General features: G+C 45.9%; 1 protein-coding gene across 4 annotated transcripts in view; it reads left to right on the top strand.

The window, feature by feature from the left end:
* Nucleotides 1–27,300, top strand: part of PRMT7 (protein arginine methyltransferase 7) — a 40,614-nt gene that overhangs the window by 9,725 nt on the left and 3,589 nt on the right. For all 4 annotated transcript variants that reach the window (XR_009692373.1, XM_061138796.1, XM_061138798.1 and 1 more), the window contains exons 4-15: nucleotides 2,082–2,231; nucleotides 8,618–8,726; nucleotides 13,560–13,672; nucleotides 15,756–15,997; nucleotides 16,195–16,375; nucleotides 20,325–20,452; nucleotides 20,858–20,993; nucleotides 22,002–22,085; nucleotides 22,547–22,594; nucleotides 23,285–23,374; nucleotides 24,490–24,651; nucleotides 25,829–25,903. Coding sequence is in view for 3 of the 4 variants with exons in the window: in XM_061138796.1 (XP_060994779.1) it covers nucleotides 2,082–2,231; nucleotides 8,618–8,726; nucleotides 13,560–13,672; nucleotides 15,756–15,997; nucleotides 16,195–16,375; nucleotides 20,325–20,452; nucleotides 20,858–20,993; nucleotides 22,002–22,085; nucleotides 22,547–22,594; nucleotides 23,285–23,374; nucleotides 24,490–24,651; nucleotides 25,829–25,903 (1,518 nt within the window). In the remaining variant the exon portion in view is untranslated. The remainder of the gene's footprint in view (nucleotides 1–2,081; nucleotides 2,232–8,617; nucleotides 8,727–13,559; nucleotides 13,673–15,755; nucleotides 15,998–16,194; nucleotides 16,376–20,324; nucleotides 20,453–20,857; nucleotides 20,994–22,001; nucleotides 22,086–22,546; nucleotides 22,595–23,284; nucleotides 23,375–24,489; nucleotides 24,652–25,828; nucleotides 25,904–27,300) is intronic.

Consider the following 27,300-nt stretch of genomic DNA (forward strand, 5'->3'; position numbering starts at 1 on the left):
TTTTTTTCTTTCTTTGCCATAAAAAGCATATAACATAAAATGCCATACTGATTTTATCCAAGACAAAAATACAATTACTTTAGGAGTCAAATATTTTTGTGAGGCTTATCGTGAAAAATAACAGTCCCCTGGTGTATCATTTCCCCCAGACAAAACATTTTTATGCTTACACTCAGAGGCAACCTCCTTTCTTCTCTTTGAGCTGTTTGTTTTATGTTTACTTCCAGACCTAAATGACTATTATCTATTGAATTCCCATTGAGAACTAAGAATTTGGTATTCAGCTCCTCCTTCCCACTCGTTCTCCTTTCCTCCCAGTGCAGTTATAATTTTTGCAAAATTAATATTCAGTATTTCATTAGGCAAGTCACTTAAATTCTTTATGCCTCTGTTTTCTCATCTGTAAAATAGGGATAACAATAATACCTCCTTTTGTGATGAGGTAAACACCTACATAAACGTGTGTTAGTTAAAATCATGTTGACTTTATTAGGCATGTGTAAACACTGTTCACAGTTGAGCTATGTGATAATTTTGATTGCTTTTCCTTTCTTGCATTATTCTTCGTTAATAATTAACTTATTTTGCTTTGTGTTTTATGTAGTCATCCTTTTATGCCCAGACTTTCTCCCAGTAGTCTAAAATTTCTTTCTGAAGGAAGGTAAAAACAACCGGCTGTTGTGTCAGTTTCATCTTAGAGGTTGTTTCTGGGGTCGTTTTTCCCAGCCTCAGTGTGGATTGGGTGCGTTCTGTCGTCTTGGTATCCTTGTTGTCTGTAGATTTCCTTTGCTCCTCTTTCTGTATTGAGTCCTCCACTTCCTGGGTCCCCTGTGTTCCTCTTTGGTTCCCTCCCTCTTTACTGAAGCTCATCCTTTATCACATTACTCTGAGAGGGTTCTTGGGGAATAAGGTTTTTGAGGCTTGGCTTATCCAAAAACTTATTTATTCTGTCCTCACACTAAAGGCTGGATTCTAGTTTGGAAATTACTTTGCTTCATAATTTTGACATTATCACTGCATTTGCTTTTAGAGGTCAGTGTTGCTATTTTGAAATATAGTACTATTCTTTTTTTTTTCGGTTGCACCACACAGCCTATGAGATCCTAGGACCAGGTACTTAATTAGCCAAAGTGTTACAGAGGAGGGGAAAAATAATCTACTTATATTACTAAGGACCTGAACTAAAAACAAAGAAACAATTTCCTGAGAAGAAAATATTTTTTAGCCCAGGAAGCTCTATGAATTAAGAGTCTAGTGAGGAAGCCAAAAGCCACATTATGTGTTTCAATGGGCTCCCCTGGTGGCTTAGTGGTAAAGAAACCCCCTGCCAATGCAGGAGACATGAGTTCAATCCCTGGGTCTTGAAGATACCTTGGAAAAGGAAATGGCAACCTACTCCACTGTTGTTACCTGGAAAATTCCATGAACAGAGGAGCCTGGTGGGCTACAGTCCATGGGGTTGCAAAGAGTCAGACCCAACTGGGCACACAAGCACATGCATCTGTTTCAAGAGAAGGAGTTGGTTACACAGGTATGGGAGGCCTGGGACGCACCAGAGTAACCTTGTGGTAGTAATGGCAGGAAGCGATTCCTTTACCTGGGGATACAAAGGGAGAAGACTGGAGTTCCCAGAACCTAGACCTGTGGAGGAGAGGTCCTGTGGAGCTGATGCTCAGATCGCTGAAGGGAATCGCTGCTCAAGTGCTGCTCCTAGCTCTGAAGGGCCTGAGGAGAGTGTGTATGTGGGAAGGAACAAGCTTTCTCCTTCCTCTAGTTCCCCCATTGTCCAGTCCTCTAAAAGCTGGAAAGAGGAGAATGTGGTTTGCAGAGCGTGAGCCTCAGCATCTCTAAGCAGAGTATGGAAGAGTGGGTGTGGAGGGGAGAGACAACTACTTTATAAAGTTAAGAGGCTGACCCAGTGCTCCCGGAGCCTCGGGAGGCCTGTCCACCTCAGCCAGTGCAAGCCACAGAGGCCGCAGGGTCAGGACTTAACTCTGCTGCTGCCAACTGTGACTCTAGAACTTCACAAAGCACTTATAATAACTGGTATGAAGTAACAGTTGTTTCTCCCTTTCTCTTAGAATATGAAATACTACCAGGGCATCCGGGCTGCTGTGAGCCGGGTGAAGGACAGAGGACAGAAGGCCTTGGTTCTTGACATTGGCACTGGCACAGGACTCCTGTCAATGATGGCGGTCACGGCCGGTGCCGACTTCTGCTATGCCATTGAGGTGAGCCACACTCTTCATGTGTGTGTCCTGTGTCCTGTGTGGAAAGTCTTTTGTGTCCCTTGTACTTTCCCCATCCATTTGTTCACAGACATGCATGGGGTGTTCACTCCATGCCAAGCACAGCTCCAGGTTCTGAGAACACAGGGATGAATCAAACACCATTGCTTCCTCCAGGAGCTCGTTTTCTTCCCTGAAAACAGTGGTTCTCAGCCTTGACTGAATGTCAGAATCACTGAGGAGCTTTTAAAAAATTCTAATGCCTCGTCAGTTGTTGTCCTGCACTCCCCTGTCCCTGATTTTAATTAATAGTTCTGGGATGTGGCCTGAGCATTGGGATTTTTTTAAAGTGCATCAAGGGTGAGTTCTACTACCTTAAATGTCCTGACAGAGCCAGCTGTCTTACTGCATTTACCCATAGTTTGGCAATCTGCCATTTCACTCCTTTAATAAAATATTAAACAAAATTATTTTTCTGGTAATGCAAATAATATGCTTCCCAGGTGGCATTAGTGGTAAAGAACCCACCTGCCAATAATGCAGGAGATGCAAGAGACCCAGGTTGGATTCCCTGATCGGAGGGAGACACCCTGGAGCTGGAGGAGGGCACGGCAACCCACTCCAGCATTCTTGCCTGGAGAATCCCATGGACGGAGGAGCTTGGTGGGCTACAGTCCCTAGGGCTGCCAGGAGTCAGACGAGACTGAAACAACTTAGCACACCTGCATGCGTGCGCAGTGTGAATAATACATACCATTATAGGAAATTCGGCAAATAGGAAGAAGTGTATTGACTCAGTATATAACTAACCATTGTTAAAATTTTGGTGTATTTTGCCCTACAAAATTTGTTTCATATGGTGATTAAGTTGCAGATGACAAAATAACAGTGGCTTAAACAGAAGTTTTTTGCTTTCTTCCATAAAGTGTAGAGGTCAGCACTCTAGGGTGTTCTGCCTAGACTCCTTCTAGCACCTGCCCCCCACCCCGATGTCTACAGGGTGGCCCTCAAGCTTATGGACTAGAAGGGTGACAGTTTAGGCTGAGGACATACCGTGGTGTGTTTGGGAACAGTGTTGTCCAGAGTTGTGGCAAATGGTGTCATGGTAGAAAAACCCTTACGGTATATTGTAGCCAGACTCTGGAAGACCTGAGTGTCACATTAAAGACTTTAATATCGTGAGTAATGGGCTTCAAGTTTCTGTGATAGTCCAAACTCTCACGTGATAGTTCCATGATAGTGATAGGGTTGTGTGTGTGCACGTGCACCCACGTACAATTCTGTACACTTGTCTCAGGATTTCATTAAAATGATTAAGGGTCATTCCTTGCCTTTGGGGGTGTCCTCAAGGCTCTGAGCTGATACAGAGAAATCAGTGTTTGGAGATAGTTGCTATGATAGCCTCAAGTAGATTTTATCTTCTTAAATGAAGAAGCCAAGACACACAGAGGTTAAAGTCTTAAGTCCCACAGTTAATAAGTAGGAGGGCTAGACCTGGATCTTGGTCTTTTGGTTCCTAATTTGGTGCTCACTCCACACTGGTAGCTTTGATAGGACGGTGTATGTGTGTGGGAGAGAGTGCTAGTGTGGGTGTCTAGGGTGGAGGCAGGGATGTCATTGACTGGTAAGAGGAGTTCCTCTTTCCAGTAACTTATTTTGTGGGAAAGATTCTGCATTTCATTTTGGACATGTTCAGTATGAGACAACTGATGGGGCAGGAGCCAGTACCTTTGTGGACTGCTAATGAAAAATATAGGATGAGAACATATTTTTTGATAGAATTGGTAGAACTGTTTTCTCAGGTTTTTCCATATTTCCATCTCACTTACCTGGATTTCTAATTCTCTTGCTGTTCTGGCTTGTGACTCTCTCTTCCGTTTGACTCTTAAGATCTTTATGGTGGCCTCCCAGTTTTTGCTTTAGTGACTACCTGTTTGATTCTTTGGTCTTCCTGTCTTTGGACTGACCTGTGATTTTCAGCTCTGCCTGAACTGCATGGCAACAGGAAAGACAGGTCCAGAAGAATGAGTGAGAGAGAACTTGATGGTCCCTAGAAATGGAAATCTGAACCTTTTGAGGGTGGCATGTACAGTGGATTTGGGACTCACTTGCTAAAGATATGTCAGGTAAAGCTGGCAGTTAGGGGGTTGTCCAGGGAGAGAGAGTAGAGTGAAAAGAGCAAAGACGGGATGTGTTCAGGGGGCTGAGGGAACAAGAGTGGCCGTGAAGTCACATCCAGACAGAAACAGAGACCCTGGAAGGCAGGTGCAGATGGCGTGGAAGTCATGAGAAAGAGGGAGAGGTCGGCAAGTGCGGATGCTACTAGAGCAGCACTGTCTATTAGAACTTTCTGATGGTGAAAATCTTCTTTGACTGTGCTGGCCGGTATTGTGGTCCCTAGCCACATGTGGCTGCTAAGCACTTGAAATGTGACTAGTAGGCCTGAGGAGCTGAAATTTTAAAATACCACTCAATTTTAATCCATTTACATTTAAATAACTACATGTGGCTACTATATTAGTGCAGGTTTGGAAGTTAAGCAGAATGGGGACTGAGAAAACTGTGGTTTGGCAGCTAAGGTTATTGGTGACCCCCTTTAAGCAATATTTTCAGGAGAGTAGGGTTGAGGATTGGATGGAATATAAGAAACCACAGGCATTGTCTGCAGGCTTCTCTTTTAGGACATTTGAAAAGGAAGGAATATTGGGGAAGATGTATTGGTTACAGTGACTTCTGTGGCAAAATGCCTTGAAAACCAAGCATGCTCCTGGCTTCCTCATTTTCTTTCTCCTTTTTAAGGGCAAAAAGAACTTTCCCAGGAATCTACAGCAAACCTCTCCTTGAATATATCATTGGCCAAAATAAGGTTAAATGGTATTCAATTTATTTCATTTACCTGGCAAGAAGATTCACTTGCCCTTAGACCAGACAGTACACCCCTGGAAAAAAGATCAGTTCTCCACACTCATTTGAGGGCTAGGGGAGAACACAGGATGATGATGTTGGGAAATCAGCTTCGGGGTTCATTTGATAGTGTTTGAGGTGAGTTCTTGAGTTCTTGGTGGCTGAGGACGAGGCTGTGAAGGATGGACTCTGCAGGGTCAGCGGAGGAGATGAATGATAAGTCAAGGGGCAGGAGGGCTGAGAGGATGGTAAGAGCACGTGATACTTTTGGGGTGGAAGCAGACTGATTGGTGAGAACTGAGGGTCTGAGGCCCTCCAACGACATCAAAACCATCAAACTAGAGCCTTGAAATAATTTGAAACAGATTGTGAAGGTTTTTTTTCCCCCTCCCTGAGCATGTATTCTTTGTAGAAGCATATAGTGTTTTCCTCTTGATTGTAATAGAAATATGCTTTTGTGGCAGAAAATATAGTTGGGTGCAGAAAAGGTCTTAGAAAAAAATGGATATTTTGTCATTCAGACTAATCACTTTATCATTTTCTAAAATCAAAATCATTTAAGAAATGCAAAATCATTTCTAAAATGCAAAAAGGCAAAATGGTTGTCTAAGGAGGCCTTACAAATAGCTGAGAAAAGAAAAGACGTGAAAGGCAAAGGAGAAAAGGAAAGATATACCCATCTGAATGCAGAGTTCCAAAGAATAACAAGGAGAGATAAGAAAGCCTTCCTAAGTGAACAATGCAAAGAAATAGAGGGAAGTAATAGAATGGAAAAGACTAGAGGTCTCTTCAAGAAAATTAGAGATACCAAGGGAACATTTCATGCAGGGATGGGCACAATAAAGTAGAGAAATGGTATGGACCTATCAGAAGCAGATGATACTAAGAAGAGGTGGCAAGAATACATAGAAGAACTATGCAAAAAAGATCTTCATGACCCAGATAATCACAATGGTGTGATCACCCACCTAGAGCCAGACATCCTGGAATGTGAAGTCAAGTGGGCCTTAGGAAGCATCACTACGAGCAAAGCCAGTGGAGGTGATGGAATTCCAGTTGCTGCACTATTTCAAATCCTAAAAGATGATGCTGTGAAAGTACTGCACTCCATATGGCAGCAAATTTTGAAAACTCATCAGTGGCCACAGGACTGGAAAAGGTCAGTTTTCATTCCAGTCCCAAAGAAGGGCAATGCCAAAGAATGTTCAAACTACCACACATGCTAGCAAAGTAATGCTCAAAATTTTCCAAGCCAGGTTTCAACAGTATGTGAACCGAGAACTTCCAGATGTTCAAGCTGGATTTTAGAAAAGACAGAGGAACCAGAGATCAAATTGCCAGCATTCGTTGCATCTTTGAAAAAGCAAGATGAAAGTGAAAGAGGAGGGAGAAAAAGTTGGCTTAAAACTCAACATTCAGGAAACTAAGATTATGGCATCCGGTCCCATCACTTCATGGCAAATAGATGGGGAAACAGTGGCTGACTATTTTTCAGGACTCCAAAATCAGTGCAGATGGTGACTGCAGCCATGAAATTAAAAGACGCTTGCTCCTTGAAAGAAAAGCTATGACCAACCTAGACAACAAATTAAAAAGCAGAGACATTACTTTGCTGACAAAGGTCTGTCTAGTCAAAGCTGTGGTTTTTCCAGTAGTCATGTATGGTCGTGAGAGTTGGACCATAAAGAAAGCTGAGCACTGAAGAATTGATGCTTTTGAACTGTGGTGTTGGAAAAGACTCTTGAGTGTTCCTAGGACTGCAAGAAGATCAAACCAGTCAATTTCCTGAATATTCAGGAAATCAGTCCTGAATATTCATTGGAAGGACTGATGTTGAAGCTGAAACTCCAATACTTTGGTTGCCTGATGTGAAGAATTGACTCACTGGAAAAGACCCTGATGCTGGGAAAGATTGAAGGCAGGAGGAGAAGGGGATGACAGAGGATAAGATGGTTGGATGGCATCACCGACTCGATGGACATGAGTTAGAGCAAGCTCTGGGAGTTAGTGATGGACAGGGAAGCCTGGCATGCTGCTGTTCATGGGGTTTCAGAGTCGGACACGACTGAGCGACTGAACTGAAAATTTCCTCTATGTGCGTATGGCTGCATGTGCATCTGTATGTTTCATGCAGTGATGTGGTCGAAGCTGTGCAATCTAAATTGGGCAGGTGGGAAATTAAGAGATAAAGGAGCTTATGTTTAGGGACACGTGAAGGGTTCAGGGAAGACTTCCGTCAGTAGGGGGTTTGTGCTGCTCTGAAAAGTTGGGTTTGCTTTGGCAGGTGGTGGTCGGGCAAAGGAGGCTCAGGCTTGCCTCTCCTGCCTGTGCAGAGGAGATAAGGGTGGCTGTAGCATTGGTAGTGCGTGTGTGCATTGGGGGAGCTGGTGGGAGGGGAGGAAGGCTGGGTAAAAATGAGGTGGTCCATAGTATGGAGGGCCTCAGATACCATGAGAGAATATAGGCTATGTTCCAATAGCAATGGGGATTTGAGACAGTTTTGAGCAGGAGGGTGACCTGCTCACACTTCATATCTAATATAGTTATAGTCTTACCTTCCTCTAGAGAGCACATACACTTCACATCCCAGGTCCCCAATCATGGTTTTGTGAGGCACATCCTCTTTGCATCTCCCTCTAGCATAGCACTGACACCTGCCATCCTTACTAGGTGGTGCAGTCTCCTTGGAAGTCCCCTGCATCCCTCCTTTGCCTGGTGTGTAGTGAGAACGCCTAGCTGCAAGTTAAACCTAGCAGAATCTCATCCCTTTGTATTCATTTCCATGACACACATTTAGAGATGCATGTAAATTACATAGTTGAAATCTTGTGTCTTTAGATCAAAACAGCCCAACGAATATTTTGCCTGTATCAAATGATAACAAAGTTCCATTTTGTGTATTCAGGAAGAAATTCCATAGTGGAGGAGCCTCTTTTACTGCAAATCATAGGACCAGAATCAAAGTATTATCTTGCTAACCAGGTGTTCAGTTCAGTTCAGTTGCTCAGTTGTGTCCGACTCTTTGTGACCCCATGAACTGCAGCATGCCAGGCCTCTCTGTCCATCACCAACTCCTGGAGCCTACCCAAACTCATGTCCATTGAGTCAGTGATGCCATCCAAACATCTCATCCTCTGTTATCCCCTTCTCCTCCTGCCCTCAGTCTTTCCCAGCATCAGGGTCTTTTCAAATGAGTTAGCTCTTCACATTAGGTGGCCCAAGTGTTGGAGTTTCAGCTTCAACATCTGTGCTTCCAGAGAACACCTAGGACTGATCTCCTTTAGGATGGACTGGTTGGATCTGCTTGCAGTCCAAGGATTCTTCGAGTCTTCTCCAACACCACAGTTCAAAAGCATCAATTCTTCAGTGCTCAGCTTTCTTTATAGTCCAACTCTCACATCCATGCATGACTACTGGAAAAGCTGGGTGTTAGGATGCTATTTAACTTACTGGTCATTTTTATTTGGGTTTTCACTAATTTCTAGGTTTTCAAGCCTATGGCTGATGCTGCTGTGAAGATTGTGGAGAAAAACGGCTTCAGTGATAAGATTAAGGTTATCAACAAGCATTCCACTGAGGTGACGGTAGGCCCAGGTGAGAGCAGCACATCTTGTGTCGAAAGCTTTACTTGCTCTTGTGGGAGAGAGAAAAAGGTTTATTTCAGTTCCTGGGAGAGATGCACTCAGGTAATCGCACAGAATTGGGACCTGTCCATGTGCTGGTCTGAAGATAAGCGCTTCTCTATTAGTTTATTTCTCCACTAATTAAAATAAATGAGGAATGAGTAAACCAGAGCTAATCAAGTATATGAGTGTTTATGTAAACAAATGGAACTTTTTGCTTAAGCAAGTTGAAATACTTGTCTGGCTCAATATATCTGGTTTTGAGTTTTCTTAGACAGAAGCAAAACAGTTAAAGGTTGACAGTGAGAGGTTCACTTAGTTCCAGTATCCAGTCTCAGTATCCAGCGTAAGAGATTTGCTTGTGTAGCTTGGTCTTCGGGTTTTCAGAATATTTTTTATAGTCTGGGAATTTGAATCAGACTTTTGACATTTCACATGCTACTGATACTGGGAGAACACAGTGAAAAAGATTTACAAGAGAAACTTCTAGGATGAGGTTATGGATATTAAACATGCAGTATTTTAAAAGAAGCATCTACATAAATTCAGCATTTTTCTCACATTTGAAAAGCATTTTTTAATGGAGAATCTGAAATGTGCACAAAAGAAGGGATTGATATTCCCTTTATTTATTTTTAAAGTGTTCTGTGCATACAAAAGAGTGCACAGATCATCCCATTTTTAATCAACATTACGGGGGTATGATTTTTTGATTTATTTATTTGGCCATACCACATGGCTTGTGGGATCTTAGTTCCCTGACCACGGGTTGAACCTGGGCCCTCAGCAGTGAAAGTAGAGAGTCTTAACCACTGGCTGCCAGGGAATTTCCTATTGAGGTATAACTTATATAAAGTGGATGCACCCATTTGAAGTGCATAGTTTGAGTTTTAATAAATGTAAACACACTTGTTACCACTTCTACCATCAAGATACTAGAATGTCTCCATCATGCCCAAAGAGATTCCTCATGACCCTTTACAGGCCTTCCACCGATATCTGTGGCCCTAGGCACTCACTGACCTGCTTTCTTCATTATAGATTAGATTTGCCTTTTCTAAAATTTTGAGTGAAATTGGAGTGTATACTTTTATGTGTCTGCTTTCTTTTCTGTAATACAGTGTTTTTGAGTTTTGTCCAGTGTTTTATGTATCAAGTGTTCATTTCTTTCTGTTAGCATTACTTCATGTGGGTACGTTCCATAATCTGTTCATTCCTTTACCTGCTGATGGACATGGGTAGTTTCCTGGATGGGTCTTTTAGTTCACTGATCTTTTTTTCCACAGTGTCTGATCTGCTGTCAAGCACATCTAGTGAACTTTTCATTTCTGATACTGTATTTTTCCTCTTTAAAATTCCCTTTGATTTTTTTTTTTTTTAATAACTTCTGCTGTTCTTATGTGTTTGTGTGTTCCTTTAAATAGTTAACAGATTTATATTAGCTGTTTTAACATCCTTCTATTCCACTGCCTTTCTTTGTCTTTTCTGGGTTGCTTGTATTGACTCATTTTTACCCTGGTTCTGGGTCCTGTTTTCCTTCTTTGCCTGTCTATTAATTTTTATTCAAATGTTGTGTATATTGAGAGATTTACATTGCTAAGTGCTGAGTTTTGTTGTCTTCCCTTAAAAGCTTTGTCTGGCATGCAGTTGGGTTTCTTGCAGATCAGTTTGATCCTTTCAAGGCTTATTTGTAAGCTTTGTTGGCACAGGCTTAGAATAGCGTTAAGACAGGGTTTCTTACTTGCAGCTCTATTGACATTGTGGGTTTAGTAATTCTTTGCTGGGAAAGTTGTCCTGTGCATGTGGAATGTTCACTCCTGGCCTCTGAACTGGTGGAAGCTCATAGCATCTTCCTCAGCACCATTTGTGCCTATAAGAAATGTCTCCAGGTATTGCCAGATGTGCCAAGTGTGGGGTGTGTGCGTGCAAAATCTCACCCTGTTGAGAACCCCTGCTCTAGGGCTGCTTCAGCTATGCTAGTATAGCGTGACCGTTCTGGGGTCTCTGCTGAGTGCCTGGGTCATGGCTGATCAGAACTAGAGTGTTGCTCAGTCCTCTGAGCTCTGACAATTGTTCAGCTTATAGCTACATGGTCATCCTTTGCCCAGCCTTCTAGAGGCTTACCCTATGTGTGTGTGTGGATATATTCAGCAAGAGACATGAAGGGAGCCTTGCGCAGATTTCCGAAGCCCTTTTCCCACGTAGCTTCCTGTCTGACTCTCTCCTTTGCAGATTCCAGCTGCCTCCACTCCCCTGAACTCGTCTCTGCTATCTCATTCAGCAAGACACTTTGCTTGGCTTCTCACTATGTGTACCAAGGTCTGGAAAGTGCCTTTTGGCTAGAAGCCAGGGCAGTAGTAGGGTTCACTTTGTTTCCTGCTGTTCAGTGTCCAAAAACACTTGTTTTATGTGTTCTGCCACGTTTTCTAGTTGATCATGGTGGTAGATAGGTCTGAACCCAGTTACTCCATTTTGACCCGAGGTGGAGAACTTGTGCCGTGTCGCTTACTCTGTGCCCTGTCCTGTACCACCTCCAGGCTGTGTGTTGTTCACACACTCAGCTTTCTTAGTATCTTTCTATGTAGTGATTTTAACCTCAATAATGAAATAATTATGTAATTATATATTTAATGTTTCTGTCGCCACACGGCTGAAGCATCTTAAGCTCATGGACTGTGTGATCTTAATAATCATTCCATTCCATGACTTGGCACAGGGCCTGACACATGGACGAATTCAGCCATATTTGTTTAGTGAGTAGACTGTCAACTTTGCTTGGTCCTTAACCCCTGGTAAATGGGAAACACTGCAACTTTGATACTGCCGCAGTTCAGGCCTTCTGAAAACTCTCTCTTCCCAGGCCTCAGGGACATCTCCCAGTCTTCGTTCTCCTTCGCAGCTTCCTTCCTACTCCCAAAATGCTTATTTCCAAGCTTCTGTTCTGAGCTCTTTTAAAAAACAGCTTCTGGGTTTGTTACCTGTTCCCCCGAGATGGATTACGCACCAAGATGTGTAGCAGCCGACTTGGGGCAGCATTTATTCGTCCATCTAGTCATTTGGTGAAAACGTCTGAGGCCCCTGGAGTAACTGCCCCCACTCAGGCTCCCCCTGCACGTGTCCCTTTCTACAGAAGCATTCACAGGCTCTCAAGAAGCATTTCTTGAAATCCATTGGATCATAAAGCTCTGTTTTTGAAGCAGATTTGGACAGTAAATCATTTTAAGCTTAAAAAGCTTAAAAAGTATTCAGAAGGTAGAATTGGCAGGGCTTGGTGATTGATTGGGATGTAGGGTGACAAAGAGGGAGGGTTCAAGCATTTAGCTGACGTTTGTTGACTGTTTTGGGGTGCTGCTAGGCATTGTTCTAGGCCCTGGGGTGCAGGGGTCGCCAGGCCAGCTAGGGTACCATCCCGGAGCTGGCCAGTGATGCCCATGTTTCAGGACTGTGTGATTGGTGGTGCCATTCATTGAGCAGAAACATTGGACAGAGAAGCAGGTGTGTGCGAGGGGGGTGGTCAGCTTAGTTTGGGACAGTGTATTTCACTTGCAGTCTTCCTTGATATCAGAGGATGGGCAGTGACTTGGAGAGTGGTCTGTGTGCCAGGAGATGGAAGTTTCTTCTCAGCCCCTTTTCATGTCGTGCTGCCTTTGAACACACATGCACTTTATAGGAACTGGACAGTCTTACCTTTGTTATCTAATCACCACCACCATTCGAAGCAGATCTCGTGACCAACAGATCTGCTTCTTTACAGATGAGGTGACTGATGGTCAGGACTGAAGGTTCAAGGTTAGAAAGTGGGATCCAGGCCCAGGACTCTATGACTCAAGGCTCATGCTCTTCTGCTGCACTTGCCTTTGAACTCTTAGGCTGTTCTTTTCTTGCATCACCCGTCCTTGTCCTCTTTGTAGGGAAGATGAGTGGGCTTTGTCAAATAATAATTCATGAGCCATTAGGAGTATATACAGTTAATTCTCCGTGATGAATACCCCTTCCAAAGTCAGTTTTGTTTTGGCTCATTAAAAATTGTAATTGTAGAAGTAAAATTACATTGTATTATGGAGGTTTTAAAAGTAGAAAAGCAGAAAGACCTTCCATAATCCTGCTATCCAAAAAAACTGTTATTTAGGGGATTGTTTGGCAGCAAGAAACTAACTTGATTCAGGGGGATTTAGTATAAGGAACTGGGGCCTCTGAATTCTGGATCTCAGTTGTATCTTTGGGTACCGATGGAATCAACCTCTCTCTTACTTTGATTTTCTCTCCTCTGCAGCCTAGAAGTATTTGAAGTACCAGCATTCAGTCTTTGCTTTTCATATCATTTTTGCTAATTTAATAGTTAATAGTTTAATTGTTTGTATCTCTCCAATTTGCTAATAAGAGTGAAAACATTTTTGTATAGTTGATTGATTTGCTTTCTATTTTGAATTGTCTGTATTTTTACCTGGTGTTCTTTTGGAATGTTTGTAGGTTTTTTGTTTGTTTTTTTTAAATCAGTTTTACAAGCCCCTTGCAATATTAAATAGAAAAACTGAAAGAGTAGTACAGTGAACACCTATGTTCTCTTAAGCAAGACTTAATCAGTTCGTAGCATTTTGACATATACATGTATACTAAGGTGGATTTTACTTTTTTCTGAACTGTTGGAAAGTCAGTTGCAGACATGATGACACTTCTAAACACTTTAGCATATATGTGTGCTTTCAGTTATAATGACCTGTTAACTTTTTTTTTTTTACATATTTGTTGTAAATATTTGCTCTAATCTGTTGCTTGCTTCTGACTCTTCCCTTGTGTTTCTCAGATGGTGACATGCCATGCCGTGCCAACATCCTGATCACGGAGCTATTTGACACGGAACTGATTGGGGAGGGAGCCCTGCCCTCCTATGAGCATGCACACAGGCACCTCGTGCAGGTAGGGGACTGACAGCCTCCCTCAGGCAAATTGTTGTGATCTCACTTGGCTCTTATCACTGCACAATACTCTGCACAGCCCCAGCCCCTCTCTGTATCCCCTAGGGCACCTTTTGATTCCTACCGAGATTTTGGTTCTCCTCAGTCATGACTTCCTCTTGAATGCTGAGTCTTAGTAGGTTAGAGTCAAAAGACTAGAAACTATCTTCAGATTCAGTTCAACAAGCATTCTTACACTGTGTGTAAGGTCTTCTAGCATCCAGGGAGAAGTATAAGATGTCCTTCTTGCTTCCAAGATCCACACCAGTCAGCACTGGTAAGGACTTGATGGGCCCAATGGAGAGGTAGGCAGAAGCACTGCTGATGTTCGGTTTAAGGCCGGTGGAAAAAGTCAAGGGTCAGGACGGAGACGAGGGCCTGCGCGGAGAGGGCGGAATCTGGGAAGGCACTGAGGAAAAGGAGAGGTGTCCCAGGCAGAGGACCTGTTTATTGGGTCAGTGAGAACACCAGTCTATGGTGCTTGTGAGCTCACAGTGGACAATGGGTAGAGGCTAGAAGGCCTTGAATGCCAGGCTGTTGATAACCTTGAGTGGTGATAGCCTTTGACAGTTGTTTTGAGAAGGGAAAGATATGCTGAGCATGTTAGTTCAGAGATGTTGGCCTTGTTTTTTTATGAACATAAACGGGGAGGTAGAGACTGAGGCAGAGGCCAGCTGGGGAGGCGTGTGTGTCTGCTGCTTCTGCCAACACCTGCCCCGTGGGCACCGTTCTCATGAGCCTGGACCTGTCTCAGCCTGGAACTCTCTGCGGGGGTGCTTAAAATTAGTGCCCCTGAAGAGAGGAATGAGGCTCCTCCCAAGGCAGTTGGGACCAGGGTTCACATTGCTCACGTGGTCAGCATGTGAGGTACTTACTCTGCAGATTCCCATACTGTGAGATGTCTCATCATTTCCAAAATACAGAATTCTGTGTTTGAAATTATTTTTTCTCTACATTAAAGCCATCAATTAGATGAATCCCTGAAATAGAGAACAAGGATATTTAGAGTTATGTTAATGTTGTCCAGTTTGTCTTTCTCTGATTCGTCTCATGATTAAAAGGTCTACTAGCAGCCATCCTCAGCTTTCTCTCCCAGTTGGCCCATAGCGGCCAGGTGTTTGCTGTCCACTCTAATCATTGTCCCCATCTGCCCAGCCTGAACTTGAAGGAGCTATGGCATCATGGTCTCCAGTACCTTGTCCCTTTTCCTGGAGGACATTGGAGGTCATGAAACTGGGGTACTGGGGCATCTGACAGTCCATGTGGTGTTGCAGTGGCCCAGGAATTGGTCTCAGAAGACACCTTTATTGGTGCCTTCATTTTGCTGGACACTTTTTAGGGTACCAAGAATATGATGGTGAGCTCCTGGCAAGGCAAATAGGTGGGCAGGTGGTCACAGTACGGCTTGAGGTCCGTTCTGATGGTGTGTGGTGGGGTGAGGTCTTGCCCACCCTGGTGGGGGAAGGTGGGGAGACCCCTAGTGCTTGGTGTGTAGAGGGTGTCAGATGAATGTGTTGGAGGATTGGAGGGAAACTGGATGAGGGGCTGTAGCCACAGCCAAGTCGGCAGTTCCCAGTGAGGCCAGGAGGTCAGGTCGGTTGAGGATGGACACTTGTCTGCTGGGCTGTGCCATAAGAAAGTTCTAGTGTTTGGGTGAGAGCTGCACTGAAGGGAAGCTCTGAGCCTGGTGCTAGGATTTCTGTTTAACAGGAAGACTTAGACTCTTTCTTCAAAGTCTGTGTGGGAGTTAATCAGCATGACAATTAAGGTTTATTTTTGAAATATTCAAGAGTGTCAGGTAACTAGGAACTTAGCTGACATAAATCATCTTAGACATAACGTGTGTCCTTTATGCAGTCTAGTTTCTTACCCAAGGGCACTGGGATGAAAACAGTTCACTGTCCTAATAGTGATAAGGCATTAGATGTTACTAAACTTGCCTCATATTAGGGAATAAATCTCTTTTGCTCAATGGGAATTACTGTGGGTCAGTGTAACTGGTTATTTTTTTGTTCTTTTGTTTTACTTTTTGAATATAAACTTAGGCAAATTGTGAAGCAGTGCCTCACAGAGCAACTGTCTATGCACAACTGGTAGAGTCCAGGAGGATGTGGTCGTGGAATAAGCTGTTTCCCATCCGTGTTGAGACCAGCCGTGGAGAGCAGGTCATCATCCCCCCCTTGGAACTGGAGAGGTGCCCTGGCGCGCCCTCTGTCTGCGACATTCAGCTAAACCAGGTGTCACCTGCTGACTTCACCATCCTCAGCGACGTGCTGCCTATGTTCAGGTACCAAGGAGCCACCCAGGGTCATGGCGCTTGGAGACACTTGGTGGAATTGGGTCTTTGGCAGTCGTTTTTGTGTTCATTTTGACATCAGGAGTCCATTGCAAACAAGTCTCATTGCAGGTGAGGTCACCATAAAAGCTTAAAAATTGACTGTGTGAGCTTAAAATCTGCCTCAGTTCCCAAATGTTCTTCCACAGTGTGGACTTCAGCAAGCAAGTCAGTAGCTCAGCAGCCTGCCATAGCAGGCAGTTTGAACCGCTGGTGTCTGGCCAAGCTCAGGTGGTTCTCTCCTGGTGGGACATTGAAATGGACCCTGAGGGGAAGATCAAGTGCACCATGGCCCCCTTCTGGGCACATTCGAACCCAGAGGAGCTCCAGGTAAGAGGCAGGAGCTGAACACATTTTCATGGAAATCAGGAAGTTGTCATCCACTTTTGGTCCTTGGAAAGGAGCATGTTGAGTCTTAGATTCAAAAGCATTTAGAGACAGAAGGGACTGAGTTCCTGGTCAGTACCAGTGGTCACAGTGAACCACAGGGCAGCTTTTGTGTGCTGGCTCTCCTGTGTCTTGGCACAGCTACTGTTAGACCTGGCCCCTAGAGTAATCCCAGGGGACCTCAGATTAGCTTGCAGTAGAGAACCACTCTGGGAGATACAAACTCAGGGAGATAGTGAAGGACAGAGGAGCCTGGCGTGCTGCAGTCCTCGGGGTTGCAAAGAATCAGACACGACTTAGCAACTGAACAGCAGAGAACAGCAGCCTGTCTACAGCCTCATTTTCTGTGACCTTAAAATCTACCTCCTTCAGCTCGATGGAAAGTGGGGAGGATGTGATATACAGAAAATGAAATACATATTTTATTCTTCTTTAATCTGTGGAAAGCTGTTCAGCCTCACTCATAAGAACCATGCAGATTTAAAATGCAGTGAAGTACCATTTTTCACCTGTTAGTGAATAAAGTTCAAAGTCTGCAGACTGTTGGTGGAGCTGTGGGGCAGAGCAGGAAAGTGATGGTCAGAGCGTCACAGAGTACAGTGAGACCCACAGTGTGGCAGGATGGAAAGTGACGCCACTTCTAAATACTTAGGCTCTGGTTGGATCTGCCTGTGTGTAGCATGGCATGTGTGCCAGGATGCTCACTGCAGCCCTGCTCTGATGGAAAAGACTGGAACAGCCTAGAGGCCACCAGCAGGGACCAGCTAAGTCAATTCTGCATGCTCAGAGGGCAAGGTGGCTCTCTGCACTGGTGTGGAACTGTCTCAAGGATAGATCAAGTGAAACAATGAGAGGTACAGAATAGTGCATATGGTGCGATTGTGGGAAAATAATGTGTGTGTTTCTGAGTGTATATGTGTGGTGTGTGTATATGAGGGTATCTTTGGAGGAATTTACAGAAATTTGTAAAAAAGTTTGCTTCTGGGAAGGGGGCTGAAGGTTAGGGGTGGAAAGGAAGCTTACTTTCACTCCATGAGCCTTTTATATCTTGAATTTTCTCTCATGTGCATGTTATCCACCCCTCTATACACATTGGAACTTCCCAGGTGGCACTAGTGGTAAATAGTCCACTTGCCAATGCAGGAGACACAACAGACTTGAGTTTGATCCCTGGGTCAGGAAGATCCCCTGGAGTAGGAAGTGGCAACCCATGTCAATATCCTTGCCTGGAAAATACCATGGACAGAGAAGCCTGGTGGGCAGCAGTCCGGGGCTGTGAAGAGTCGGAGATGACTGAGCACTGTGTACACAGGGAGGAGAGTGGGAAAGGTGCTTCAGGGCCAGGAATCCAGTCTTCCCTCCACCTGGGAGGCCTTGGGACCAGCCTCTGTGTATTCTGATTTCAGTTACCGCTTGCTAGGCACTGGCTTTATTTTGATTGCTCAGCTGATGGTTCTGGGTGTACACATGGTGACTTCATGGAAGGCCTTAGCATCTCCCCTGAGTTTCTGCTTAGGTCACAGGGTCATGACTGCTGCAGGATTTCAGTCAGTCCTCCTGGGCCCTTGAGCTGCCCCAGCTCGACTCTTCACAGCCTCAGTCCACTGCAGGCTGAGAGAGAGAGAGAGAGAGAGTGTGTGTGTGTGTGTCTTGTCTGTCTGTCTGTCTGGTACAGGTTGGGGCGGGGAAGAATTCTCCCACAGAATTCAGATTGCCACTGGGCTGCTTTCTTCTTCTCTAGCATAAGAATTTCATAAAAAATGTTAATAATTCTCATTTACATATCTTCAGAGTGTTCCTATGTATAGTTTCTCCCTGAATCCTCATATAAGACTCCCTGGGTAACCACAGAGAGCCTGGCTCAGTGAGGGGAGCAGGACCTCGTGTCTAGGTAACGGTGGTGGGTGCTTTTCCCCAGGTCTCCTGGCTGTGGGGCTTGTGTCATCCCTCTGCCAGTGGTGACTTTGGGACTGTTTAGAGTTTGAAGAGCTGCTAATGAATCTCCCTCATAACTTCACTGAGCTGCCCTTGATCAGACTCAGACAGTGGCTTCTGTCACAGCTCTATAGCATTCAGACCTGGGAGTCTGGTGTGTGGGAAGGACCTGGTGACAGGGAAGTATCGCCGGGGCCCGGGAGGGGTCGGGGAAGGCATAGTAAAGGATGAATAACAAGTTTTAGAGAATCTTTTTTTCCCCCCTCCTTGTTACTGTTTATTATCCCCAGAGTGTATCTGGTTAGATTTGATTTCTAACTTTTACCTTCAGGGGTTTCCCTTGTGGCTCAGCTCATAAAGAATCCACCTGCAATGTGGGAGACCTGGGTTCCATCCCTGGGTTGGGAAGATCCCCTGGAGAAAGGAAAGGCTACCCACTCCGGTTTTCTGGCCTGGAGAATTCCAGAATTCCATGGACTGTGTAGTCCATGGGGTTGCAAAAAGTCAGACATGACTGAGCAGGTTTCACTTTCACATTCACCTTCAAATAGACATCTTAGAGAGATAGGAATGGCATTCACTGGACTTTAAGTTAAATTCAAGACCGGGTAGGATAGAATGTTTTAACTGAGGAAAAAAAAAACACAACAAGAGAGTTGTGAGTTAAGTTTGATTTGAAGCCAAGTAGGGATTATAGCCTCTAAGATAGCTCTGAGGAGCTGCTCTGAAAGAGGAGGAGGAGTGTGTGTGTGTGAAGATCAGTATATATGTGATTTTAACGAAAGGGAGATACTTGCAGTTAAGTACACATTCTGGCAGAAGGTTGTTGCCAGTCATCAGGTACAGATATCTCTGTTAATGAATTTAGTGCTTTTCTGGATATGAGAAGATACAAGAATTTGGATTCATAAGATTTTCTGAAAATATCTAACTATCTGAAGCCGTGTTCTTTGAGTTTTTCCCAGAGCACTGACTCTCTCATTCCTGATTGCCACCCTAAACTCCTTTCAGGATATGTTGAAAGTCAGGGACTACAGTGGCTAGTGACTTCATTCTTATAGAACCAGTGGTGAACAAACAGTATTTAGTTGCTAAATGCCCTCCTGAGAAGGGGTGCTGGCTCTTTTTCCAATTTTTTATTTTGAAAATTTTGAATCCATAAAATAAGTGAAAACAAACATCAGTATGCCCACTACTTAAATTTACCAGTTGTTAATGTCGAAGAGTTGACTCACTGGAAAAGACCCTGATGCTGGGAGGGATTGGGGGCAGGAGGAGAAGGGGACGACAGAGGATAAGATGGCTGGATGGCATCACCGACTCAATGGACATGAGTTTGAGTAAATTCTGGGAGTTGGTGATGGACAGGGAGGCCTGGCGTGCTGCGATTCATGGGGTTGCAAAGAGTAGGACATGACTGAGTGACGGAACTGAATGTTTACCATATTTGTATTCTTTCTCCATCCTTCCAACTCCACCCCTTCCCCCCCACCCCTGACACACACACACACACCCCTGACACACACACCCCTGACACACACACCCCTGACACACACACACACACACACACACACACACACACACACACACACAGAGTGCAGCCCTAAAGCCCACATGACTGAGTGACGGAACTGAATGTTTACCATATTTGTATTCTTTCTCCATCCTTCCAACTCCACCCCTTCCCCCCCACCCCTGACACACACACACACACCCCTCACACACACACACACACACACACAGTGCAGCCCTAAAGCCCACAGCGTTCATGAAGTTTTCGGGCCTTTAGCTTCTCTGACTTGAAAATTTTCTTCCTTATCTCTTTGGCCACAACAGCTACGTGTAGTTCACACAGTGGTCTCTCAGCAAATTGGTTTCTGCCTTGGGTTTTGGCCCCTGGATTTGATGCATTGCTCTTGTTGCAGCTTGGTGACAACTGGTTCTCTTCCTGTTTCAGTGGCGGGACCACTGGATGCAGTGTGTGTACTTCCTGCCACAGGAGGAGCCCGTTGTCCAGGGCTCCGCCCTCTGCCTGGTAGCGCACCACGACGACTACTGTGTGTGGTACAGTCTCCAGAAGACCAGGTGTGCCTCCAGCCTTGTGGGGTGGGACACTAGGCTTGTGATATTGTGGGTTCATGTAAATTCCCTCTATGGACCCTGTAGAGGTTTGAGTGGGCACATTTGTATCTGAACCAAATAAGGGCAAAAGTTTGTGGCTGGGTCCCTGTTTGTGTGTACTGAGAGGAGGCTACCCCGGTGGTAGGACCCCCATTTGGGGCAGAAATATATATGAGAAGTCTTGAATTGGAGGGCCTCCGACCTCTAAGGCCCACTCAAGAGCCAGTGCCTAGACTCATGTCCCCTGGAGGACCATGGACGTGTCCCCTGCCCACCTTGATTTCCCTGGTGTAGGTCCCCGTGCTGTGCCGTCATGCTCGCCATTGCCTAGCAGGTCCTCATCCTATATTTGTTCATTTTCTGGTCCAGTCCCGAAAAGAATGGGAGAGTCCACCCAGTGCGCCCCGTGTGTGACTGCCAGGCTCACCTGCTCTGGAACCGGCCTCGGTTTGGAGAGATCAATGATCGGAACAGAACTGATCAATACATCCAGGCCCTGAGGACGGTAAGTGTCCAGCCCTTTGGGTGGTCACAGGCCAGAAGGGGTTTGTCCTGTGGACCCCAGTCCACTGCTCACTTATGATCAGTTGTTTTGTCTTCTGTGCTCTCCTGTCTGTCCACGAGTGGCTTCAACTGGCTCCTACTGGGTGGGTGTTTGAGCTGAGGCTAGGAGCTTGTTTCTGGATCAGTAGGGGCTTGTTCTCTGCTCTTCTATGGGAGCCTCTCCCTAGCCCTTGCTATTGTCCCTCTGGACACTTTGCCTTTATGGTCACCAGCAATTCCTTTGGTGATCCTTGCGGGTTCAGCCACCCCATTATTCTTCTCATTTGCTGTTTTCTTTCTAAAATTTTCTAGATTGTAAATCTGGTCATGTAGCTTTTCTGGAAAACCTTTGCTCCCTGCTGCGTATAGAAGGGGTCTCTCAGCCTGGGGACCACACACAAGGTTTGGATAGAGGGTCTCTGGACCCCTTGGAGTTGTATGCAGAAATATGTGTGCATATGTGCACATGCCTGCATTTGGGGGAGTGGGGAAGGAGGATCCCAGACATTCTGAGTTTCTCTCAGAGGGATCTATGACTCACAAAGGCATCCCTGATTTGAGGAGTCATTCGACATGCCTGTGGCTGTCTGTGCTGTGACTTCACAGGGAAGAGGCCTGTGGTCATGCACTGGGGGGTGGCCTCCGATAAACAGGGCAGGCCTTCAGTGGGGCCTTCTAGGATGGCTTGAGGAGAGTCTCCTGACAGTGGGGTCTGAGTGGGGAGAGGTGAGGCAGAGGGTGTGTTGGAGGGTGAGCTGGTTGCCACTGGGGCCTGGGAGGCACTATGACTGTTGTTGGGGCACAGGAAGATGCAGCCAGGCCATGTGGGCGATGGAGTGAGGAGGAGATGGGATTGAATGATCACAGAGTAGGTTAGGGGGTCAGATGGAAAATGTGCCTGTCAGTTTGTCAACAGGAATTTTCTCAACATTGTAAGAAAATCTGTGCTGAGGTTGCTCTTTTCCTGCAGGTGCTGAAGCCAGACAGTGTCTGCCTGTGCGTCAGTGATGGCAGTCTGCTCTCCATGCTGGCCCATCACCTTGGGGCAGAGCAGGTACTGGCCGTGTGCCTTCTGCCAGCTTCCTGATGACGCTCTTTAGTCACAGTTTTGTGACTAAAACTCTTTGCAAGTGCAGCCGTCACAGACGTTGTGGGTGTGCTTGGGTTGGTGTCTGAGGGGTTGTTGCCTCATGTGCAGGTGGGAGTCAGGCTGTAGCTGTTGCCCTGTAGCTGCAGCTCCTGAGTCTGAACCCGGGGTCAGCACAGAATGTTGTACTATCCAGGGGGATTGTGAGCACAGATGTAGTTGGTTAGGTATTGTCCTTTGCTTTGGAGTTGCTTTTCATGTGGGATTGTGGTTTCCCAACCAGGGATGGCACCCATACCCCCTGCATCGGAAGTGTGGAGTGTTAACCCCTGGACCACCAGCGAAGTCCCTGGAGTTGCATTTTAATCTGTATTTACTTTCTCTGTTGAGTGCATCTCTTACAGCTAATAGCATGATATTCTCTTTAGGTATTTACAATAGAGAATTCAGCAGCTTCTCATAGACTGATGAAAAAAGTAAGTGATAATTGTCGTTATTGAAATAATGTGGGGACCTGTGGGGCTTGCCTTCCTGAGTCTGGGATCAATTGCTTTGAATCAGTGTCAGTGTCAGTGCCGAGGGAACTGGGGGGAGTAGCAGCTGCCAGTGACTCTCTCGTGACTCCTGAGTCGAGAGCTGGCCTGAAAGTCTTCTGGAGCTGTTGTTGAATAGCAGCGAGCAAAGTTTAGACTCTACTTTGTGTTTTGTGGCTGAAGAAGTGTAGGCTTTTCTCCTCACTTCACTTAAGACCAAAAAACCAAAACTCCTTGCAGTGATAGAACTAAAGTTATTGTTTCTGGGGCACCAGCACCCAGGGAGTCACTGCTCACAAGCTGTCCTGACTGCTTGGTTCTGTGCTGGTGTTTCACATCCTGGCCAGTGACTGGTTTTGATTTCCTTTTGAAGGATAACCCACCCCACCAGGACTACAAGCCTACTTCTGAGCCTTGTCAGTGTGCCTGCAAGAGACATTTCTATTGCTCTTAAGACATTTTGCTCATAATGTCACCTGCAGTCTGTAGGAGGCCCTTGGAGGGGAGAAGTTCAGCAGAGTAGCTGAAAGTGGTGCTCCAGAATCGTTTGGCCAGAGAACTGCACACAGATAAAGCAACTCTGAGTTGTGTTCTTTTTCTCAACAAAACCAACACTTTTGTATTCCCTCTAAGATCTTCAAGGCCAACCACTTGGAAGACAAAATTAATATAATAGAGAAACGGCCTGAATTATTAACACCCGCAGACTTGGAGGGTAAAAAGGTGAGTTGAGAGTGCTGTGCATTTGCTCTAGAAAGCATGGCTCTGAGATGGCCTGACTGCCTCCTTCTCTGGGTCTCACCATGGGTCCCCCACTGTTGAGGGTGTGATGAGGTTCACAGAGATGCTTGATGAATGAATACTTGCATTGCTCTCCAATCGTTGCTCCTTATAGTGAGAGCAGAATGGCTGTGCTGGGATGGGCAGAGACACATAGTATCCCCTTCCTTTTTCCATCACAGCACTGCTCCTGAACCCAGGCTGGTAGTGAGAACCCCGAGTCCCAACCACTAGGCCACCAGGGAACTCCTGAGATTCTTTCTGAAGCACATTCCTTCTCGTATTAAACCCTAATTAAAGCTTTTAGTGATCCCCTCATGCCTCCAAGGCATAGTTCAGTCTCCTTTTCCTGTTATCAGCTACCTTTGGGTGACCTGGCTCCTCTCCACTGCTCTGGCCTCATCCTTTACTGTCCTACCCCTCCTGCTCATCTGGCGAGCTCCCAGAAGGGCCTTGCTCTCATTGTCATTCACACCCCTGTTTTGGCCTCTGCCCATACCTCTGCTTGGACTCCCCGCTCTTTTGCTTTTCTGTCTTCTCTTCATGCATTTGTTCATCTGATCAACAAACTTTCACTGACATCTGCTGTGGGCCAGGCACTGTGTTGGGAATACTGTGCTGCCAGTGTCCCCACTTCTCTGGTCTCCGAGCCTGGTGAGGGAGACAGACTAGCGCTGATAATAAATTGTCAGGATAAAGCTTTGAGTAGGATTTCCAGGATGCCATCCTGGAAGCTCTTCCTGAAGCCCTTAAAATATCTAGGGTCCCACTGTGAGCCCCTTCCTTGTTTCTGTCAGAGCTTACCGCACTCTGAGACCTGCACCCAGCCTCGTGTGCTCCCCTCTTTGACCCTGCACTCCTGAGGGCAGGGCTCGTGTCTGTTTCTCATCTTTGTATCCTCAAGGGTAGATGCAGGCCTTGACGTGCGTGTGGACTGACTGACTGACTGACCAAGTGGGTGAGTGAATGAAAGAATGAATGTGCCTGTGAAACTTGTCCTTTACTCTTCAGCTGAATCCTTCTGATAATCTGGGCCTGCTTCTCTCTCTGATCGGCAGGTTTCTCTCCTCCTGGGTGAGCCGTTCTTCACCACCAGCCTGCTTCCATGGCACAACCTGTACTTCTGGTATGTGCGGACTGCTGTGGACCAACACCTGGGGCCTGGCGCTGTGGTGATGCCCCAGGCCGCCTCACTGCACGTGGTGGTCGTGGAGTTCAGGGTAGGCCACCCAGAGGTTTTCTTGGCAGGGGGTGAGGGTTTCTTGTGTGGACCTTGGATGCAGATGGAGCACCTAGGGTCTTCATGGTTTGAACCTCTGTTTTTCTTTATCAGCACACCACAGAGCTGAATAGAAGAGGCTCGCCTTTGTAAAAATGAAGTAATTTGGCACATGAAATGGAAATGGCTGTGTGTTGTCATTTTACAATTACAGCTTATCAGGATAATTTTAAAATAAAAATTGAGTTTCAGGAGACAAGCTGTGCAGCTTGCTCTGCTCTCATTAAGGGCTGAGGCTCCAGTTGTTAAAAGCGTTTTGAGATGGGCGAGTCAGCTTCCCTATGCAAGAAAAATGGAAAAACTTCATTTTCATTTTCTCATCAAAGCAGAACCATAGTCACAGAGTCATTTTGGGAAAGGTATTTTTTATTAAAAGGATTTTAAAATGCTTTTAACCTGAAATATAGAGTGAACTTCATTTGATGTTTCTTTGATAAGGATGGCTTTATCCATTGGTAGCTTAGTGGTTCTGTCACTTACTTTTTGGCCATTTCTTCTGCGTTACATATTTACTTGACCAGATTTCCATGGGAATTCTGGTTTTCATGGCCAGTGAGGGACTATGGAGAATGATGCTGTTCCCAGGCATATGTCCAAGAGACAGAGGACACCGATTTGACTGGCTTGAGTAACCTCTGGTCTCCTTCTAGGATCCTGTTGTCCTCACACTCTCTTATGGGCACAGAGGCTCAAGAAGTGGTTGACAGAGTTCTTCCCAATGAATCAGTGTTCAGGATGGACAGGGAGGGGTTAGAGAGCCTGTCTGAGTAGCTCTGGTCAGCTGTCCCTCAGTGAGAGGGCTTGGGATCCTGAGAGGCTTTGCAGGTCTGAGGAACCATCCTGGGTCTTTGGTGTCTTTGGGTCCCTTCAGCTGTGGGAGTCTCTTCCAGGCCCGTGGGAGCAGCAAGACGTGCCTCAGGTTTGGAGTTGGGGCAGCCCCAGCCTCTTACTCTTCCTGCTCCTGTCACCACACTTGCGTGTGCCTGAGTGGGTGTCGACATCTGTGTGCTGTCCCACAGAACAATGGCCATGCCTGCCCACCCACCCCCATTGGGTGGGTGTGAGTGTTGGCGTGCCCTGGCGGGTGGGTGTCAACGAAGGCTATACCTTCCTTTCAGGACCTGTGGCGGATCCGGAGCCCCTGTGGTGACTGTGAAGGCTTCGATGTGCACATCATGGATGACATGATTAAGGTATGCAGGGCCGCAGCTCCCGCCACAGTGTTCCATCCACACTCCATCGGGCCACAGGCTTCTGAAGGGGATGTCTGGCTTCCATGGAGGGACCTGGGTTGGGCAATGTGGGCAGTGTGCAGAGAGCTCCTCTCTTGGGGGCAGCAGAAGCAGGCATACCTGTTCTACTTGGTTCACCATGAGCATGAACCTGAGAGCCACTGCATCTCCAAGTCTGGCTGGTGTTAGGCCATTCTCAGCCTGGGGCTGTAACCCCTGAATCAGAATTTTGGGCTGGGGCCCGTCTGTCACCAGACCACTGGAACTACTCCTGCCAGTGTCAGCAGCTAGTTCCTTTTTTGGGATGGCATCTCTAGAAGGCGATTTTGGCAACCTTCTGAGCCAGCTGTTTTCATTTTGGGGACTCCATTTCAGGGGACGGTGCTTGAGGATGGAGGTGGGTGGGATATAGAAGGAGGGTTCCTGCAGGGTTATCTATACATTAGCAGGGAATCCAGTCAGCCACCATAGTCTGCAGCTCCCAGAAACGAGGGCAGTCATGAAAATGCCAGCGATACTTGACCAGGATAGATGTGAAGAGTCACGAGCCCGTGAGAGGGCAGGACAGAGAGCACCATCACATTTTATGTATTAAGAAAATTCACACATGCAATAACTAAATGGAAAGTACAAAGTATATACAACATTTAAAATTATTTTTAATTATTAAAAAAATTACACATACAGTGAAAAAGGGGTGAAGTAGCAGACACCAAAATGTTAGTTCTGTGATGGGAAGTGGTTAGTTTTTCCTCCCTTTTGCTTCTTTTTTTTTTTTTTAGTTCTACCACTTTATTGCTACCAACCCATTTCCCTCCACCCTCGTGCACACATGCTCAGTCATGTAATCCCATGGACTTCAGCCCTCCAGACTCCTCCGTCCATGGACTTTTCCAGGCAAGAATACTGGAGTGGGTTGCCATTTCCTTCTCCATCCCTTTTGCTTCTTTCTGTTTACATTTTCTACAGTGATTGTGGATTCCTTGTGTAAACATTTTTTAAGTAAAACAAGTCCAGTGGACATTTGCAGTTTTTCATCTTACCTGCCTGCCCACAGCAGATCACTGAGTGTACCATGCTCCTGGGAACATCACACGCTCTAGCTCCCTCTGGCCACTTCTCAGTCTCCTTCCTGGATTCCTCCCCTCTTCTTATCCCCTGAGGTGTCCTGTCTTCTAGGGCTCCCCTAGGTCCCTGCCCAGACCCCTGTGGCTGTCTCCATTCTCTCTATTTGCTGGCCAATTGCCTCCTCTCTCCTGAGCTCTGACCAAAAAGCTGAGAGCAGTGACTCCACTGAGATGTCTTCAGGCGCTCCTACCCACTGCCTCCAGAATCCACCTGCTCCTCCTCCGCCCCTA

Source organism: Dama dama, chromosome 4 (assembly GCF_033118175.1).
Source record: "Dama dama isolate Ldn47 chromosome 4, ASM3311817v1, whole genome shotgun sequence".
In the NCBI taxonomy this organism is placed as follows: domain Eukaryota; kingdom Metazoa; phylum Chordata; class Mammalia; order Artiodactyla; family Cervidae; genus Dama; species Dama dama.